The 5,286-nt window shown below is 48.5% G+C and overlaps 1 protein-coding gene across 1 annotated transcript in view; it reads right to left on the bottom strand.

Moving 5' to 3' along the window:
• Positions 1-5,286, bottom strand: part of ZC3H18 (zinc finger CCCH-type containing 18) — a 72,198-nt gene that overhangs the window by 11,532 nt on the left and 55,380 nt on the right. Inside the window, exons 13-14 of the mRNA XM_019505407.1 lie at positions 3,408-3,551; positions 1,974-2,126 (exon numbers count right to left, since the gene is read on the bottom strand). Of these exons, the coding sequence (XP_019360952.1) occupies positions 1,974-2,126; positions 3,408-3,551 (297 nt within the window). The remainder of the gene's footprint in view (positions 1-1,973; positions 2,127-3,407; positions 3,552-5,286) is intronic.

Consider the following 5,286-nt stretch of genomic DNA (forward strand, 5'->3'; position numbering starts at 1 on the left):
CAGTGCAGAGGACATCGAGCCTTGAAACGTGTCAGCCACAGAACAAACATCTCCAATCGTTTCTACTCAGTTAAGTGAACTAGATGGGTCGTTATTCCCCCAACGTAAGCAAGAACAATCTGCTTGGGCTGCAACCTTTATAAAGACCCTTGTGCACCTAATGTTGCCCAACACATTCACTTTAAATAATGATCCAGAGAGTTGTTCCTGATCTGTATTCCAGACAGAAGGTTTTGAGACTGGAAAGACTATCCAGACATAGCACAAGGAAGGAGGGTGATGCTGGAGAAGGACTGTTATTTTAATGCAAACTTTGCACCTGGCAGTGTCAGAGAACAAAACGGTAGTCCTTGACCTCAGCCCATGATCCAACACCCAAGGAAATCCAGGAAAAGGAACAGTATGTTACAAGCTGTCTACACCACTGCTGACGGATGGACCTGAGCGGCCCCGGCTTTGCTAGCTCACAGCAACCAGAACCTGCCAAAGCAGCTGAGAGAGCACTTGGAGGGGTGGCATGTGCTGGTGCTGCCATGCTGCTAGCAGAATCCCAGGGGGAATTTCAAGCCAGGCTGCATATGTCCAAGCAGAGCTTCTGCCAGTGGGCTACTCCATAGCGACAGCAGCACATGCCTGCCCTAAGCAGCGACAGCTAAGGCAGTGGTGGGAGAAGTGGGTTCAGGGAAGAAGGGACTGAAGAAGAGGTGGGGGCTTGGAGAGCCAGGAGTCCAGGGCTGAAGTTCTGCCCATCTCTATGACAGGAACACCTGCTGGCTCGGGCACATGGGCAGGAAGCACTTCGGTCCTGGAATCAGAGCAGGCACGATGCTCCAATACAGGCTGGCCTGTGCAGGCAGCTCTCACCAGCAGCACGTCACAAGGAAGTGAACACACCACCTGCCTTGTGTTTCATGCTTCAGCAGGGCTGTGACTTACTGTCCCACTCTGCCCTCCAACCTCAGCTATCTGTACAAGCACCAGGGATCATCTGCAAACTTGCAGAATGACTTGGTATGAAGAGAGCACACTGCAGGAGGCAGACTGCCTCCCAGACACCTGCACACACTGAACAAGATAAGGCAGCAGCACCCCTTTGCATCCTCAGAAAATAATGGTGACATTCAACCTCGCCATCCTGCAGTGCTCAGACCAGTGAATCAGCCTGGATTCAAGCCAGCTTCTGTTGTGCTCCATACCCAAGGTAGCCTGAGTGCATGAGAACTTAGGAGAAATGGAAAGCATAACAGCTTACAGAGATTCAGAAAGACTCCTGTCCTGCGTTTGAACCAGACTTCCCAATTCGCGGAGACACGGACTTGGAGAGGACTTGTTCCTGAACTTCTTCCTAAAGTTTTAGTGGAATTTGTGGATTGCTAACAGCCACATCACTGTTCTCTTAAAAGAATGGTGTCTTGGGGCTAAATGCACAACAGGAACTGGTCTTACAACCTCATCAGCAGATGGGATAACAGTGCAAAGCACTGCTACTGGGCAGATCTTCTGAATACCTTGAGCAAACACTGCTGACAGGTCAGGTATCTTCCCTAGAGAGGTTTGACAACTACATTTAGGAAGGGCTTGGAATAGCAGTGATGCTGTACACCAAAGGCCTATTAGCCCAGAAATAAGGAATTCAGGGAATTTCTCCCCAGCAGGAAGGTCAGAGCTCAATTAAGATTGGCAAACAAGGCAAGGAGGCTGTAACTTCAACTCAGTATGAATACTGATGGTTCATGCTCAGCCTTATTTCATCATTTCTTACTATGAGTTAATACAGCAATTCTCAAGAGTTTCTGCCTTCATTTCCTAAAGTTTAGGGCACATTTATATACTGCAAGCAAAGCATCCTCTCCCCACGCAGCCTTCTCTTAAGGAATATTTTCTTGCAACAGACTCTGAAACCCATGACACACAACAGTTACACACGGGATTTTGTTACCTTCTGGCCAAGCCTGGGAAGTGTGAGGCTTTACCTGGATTTTCTGGACCCAGATCGGGAGGGGGAAACTGAGGCAGATGTTGATCGGGAATGAGATCTGGAGAGAGACCGAGACAAGGACCTAGAGCGGGAGCTGGAGCCACTGTAGCTGCTGGCGCTGCCACTAATGCTGCCACTTACAGTCCGCCTGCAACAGAACAGAAGAAGTCACTTTCCCCTGAGGCTGGTCAGTGGAGAAACAGTTGCAATAGGGTGTTTACTTGGGTGCCTGGTCAACAGGGAACGAGACGCATCAATGCAGATAGATGTTGATTTACACTGGTCAGGAAAGTAAAGAGCTAGGGTCAAGGTCCTGGTTTTGGATGCTTTTCAAACCAGGCATCCCCATCCTGCCCTGTGAGTAAGCAGCCTGCTTCTGGACAGCAAGTATTCTGTGCAGGACTGAAGGATGTTGGTCAGCACTAAACAGAGCCTGGCCTGTGCTACAGCATCTTACTCCTGTTCTCTGGGATGAGGAATGGTGTTTTCCTACAAAGGAAATTGTTAATTGCACAAGATTGCGCTGCTGGCTAGGAGGCTGGGCTGCTTTCTGGGGATTAGCTCGCTACCATGTACTTAATTGGGCCTGATCGTCTTATTTACAAGCTAGGGACAGAGTGTTCCACCTTCTAGCGTGAGAACACCTACATGCAGCTCTGAACTTTGGAGGATGTGGGATGTGCCAAAGGACACCTGGCATTAACCCATGTCAGCATAACCCAGAGCTACTAATTTTTTTTTTTTAATAGGGGAAAAGGCATTTATCTTAGCAACCCGCCTCCAGGTTGAGACAGAGGCAAGTCAGGTTTCCCAATGCTATTCTCTAGTCACTATTAAGGAACAAGGGCAACTGCTCCTTGCCAAGCTAAGAGCTAAGCATAACAAGTGGAGTGACAAAGAGAGAATGAGTCTCTTACGAAGACAGGAGACTGGCTGCACCCAGCAGAGACAGAGATTAAAACTGGGGCATGGCAGCTGGTAAGCTTTTTACTGGAGGCACCTGCATCACAAAAAGCAGGGTTGTCTCTCTCTCCTCTGCCTACAGGAAGGGAGGGAAGTTAAGCATCTCTTGGGCTGGGCAGAAACTCTCTCAGCATTAGATATGCCTGGGGTACACTAGGCATCAGCTGCTCCACTATCAACCCCACATCAGCTGCTGCTCCATTATTTCCTTAAGTAGCTTCTTCTCTGGATTCCTGGTGGCTCCCAGCTTCCTTTGCTTTACCAGCAGCTACACACCTCGATCCACATGCATCTTCCCTATCCTGTGCAAGTTCACTAGTGGTGTGCTTCGTGTATTCTACCGCTGCAGACACCGAGGAGAAGCCCAGCCTGGTTTGTTTTCATACACCAGCCCCTTACTCCTGGGGAGTCTAGGAAGCAAGGAAAAGGGCTCCTTGATCACATAGGGGACGAGCCCTCCTCTTACCTCCGGGGCGGAGTCCTCGTCTGACGCTCCTTCCTCCTGGCCTCTCTATTATCCCCTGGCTTGGCTGGCTCTGGGGCAGCTGCTGTAATTTTAGTCAGTGGCTGAGGGGCTGGCAAAGAAGCTAGTTTCTTCACAGACTTCTCACTGTAAAGCAAAAATAGGGCTTGATGGTCTTGTTTGTGACTGAGCTCTGGCACATGCCACAGGGGGTTTCAGAAGCAATGCAATGCACCACTACTTCCCACTAGTGAAACCTGAGATTCATTGCCTTAACTGGGGACTTTTGGAAGAGGGAATGCAACGTGTACTTCACCAACACAAACTGTTTCAAAAGAGACATGTGATTACATCATAATCTTGGTGAGAACCCACTCCCCCAGTGTAGAGGTTATTTCACAGGGCCTACTTCCAATGAGCTTCTTGTGATATACATGTATCCAGCACACATCCCTGATGAAATACAGTGCTGGGCTCAACAAGCCACACACAGGCTCTTGCCTTGGGCACGTATTCCTGAGCCAGTCCTCTGCACATGAAAATGAACTGGTTTGTGCCAACCTCAATTTCAAGGTGCTAGCCCCTGATCTTGAGCATTGCAATTTTATGGTTGAGGTTACATATGATCACCACAAGTGTCCTTGGGCATCACTTCCAGCTTTTATGAGGAGGGTACTAAATGGCAAAGGGATGTCAGCTCAATCAAGTCGTGCTTTTTATGAGGCTCATGATCACTGTCAATAGTTGTTTATCACCCAGTGTACTGATAGTGATGCCACACCCACTATTAACTGTGCTAGAAGTGACTGGATTACAGAAGAACCACCTATTATTTCCTGCCCGTGTAATGTATTACAGGTTTGCTTCCTCCATTGTGGAACACCAAATATTGAACAGGTGTGATGTCGAGTAAATCAAAGAAAGCAGAATTCCCCATGTCTGTCTAGCAGGTGACCACATATAAATGGTGGCATCCAAAGCAGCTTAGAGGCTCGTGATATGCTGACCCAAGGTCAAGATGAGCAAAGCCCGCATTAGGTGAACACCCGTGGTTATGGACCAGCTGCAGCACAGCCCCAAAGTTGGAGGTCTTTCATAAATGGCATTTAGGTACCCAGTAAGAGTGACGTCACTCTAGTAGTGACACATCCTCCCATAAACCCAACTTCCTATTTTATGACAACGGGAGGTTGCGAAATATCAAACAAAAATTAAAAAGAAGACACGAGTGATGACATAAGCACTTAAACAAACACTTCAGTTGACAGAACTGTAGTGTTTGTTTTAATTTGCATGCGGGTACACAGATATCTCCCTCTACTGTAACGTGACTCGCCCATGCAAGTGGCAGCCAAGAGACTAAAGCTATCAGCAGAAGCTTCTCTACCAGATTTTAGGCCTGTTGGCTCATTATTTCCAACTGAAGAAGTGTGCACCCACCCATCCGCTTCTGGAGCTCCGATATGAGCTACTTTTTCCAAGTAAGGAGTTGCTATTTTTAGAGCTGCTACATCCTCAAATGCTCAAAACTTAATGCCCATCTACTCAAAGGACATTCTGACTTCAATTTCAAGCATGATGGGAAAAAGAGGGCCAGGACTCCACCCCCCAGATCCCATAAAAGCCCCAAGGTCAAGCAATTCCAGGCCATTTCTCATGCCCTGTGTTCCAAGCAGACAGGAAGGCTTACCCTTTTCCAACAGGCAGTGCAGGTTCCCCTTTAACTTTCACAGGCGCTTTGTGCGGAGATGGTGTCGGGGAAGGAGAAGGTGAAGATGAGAAGGACCGCGACCTAGGCAGAGTAAGGACATGTGACACCCTGCTTAGTCTCTGGCACTGCAAGAGGGTGCCCTTGCCCATGCTCCTGAGCCCTCCCCGCTTC

The sequence above is a fragment of the Gavialis gangeticus genome, unplaced genomic scaffold (assembly GCF_001723915.1).
Source record: "Gavialis gangeticus isolate Ggan-Ray unplaced genomic scaffold, GavGan_comp1, whole genome shotgun sequence".
Classification (NCBI taxonomy): Eukaryota; Metazoa; Chordata; order Crocodylia; family Gavialidae; genus Gavialis; species Gavialis gangeticus.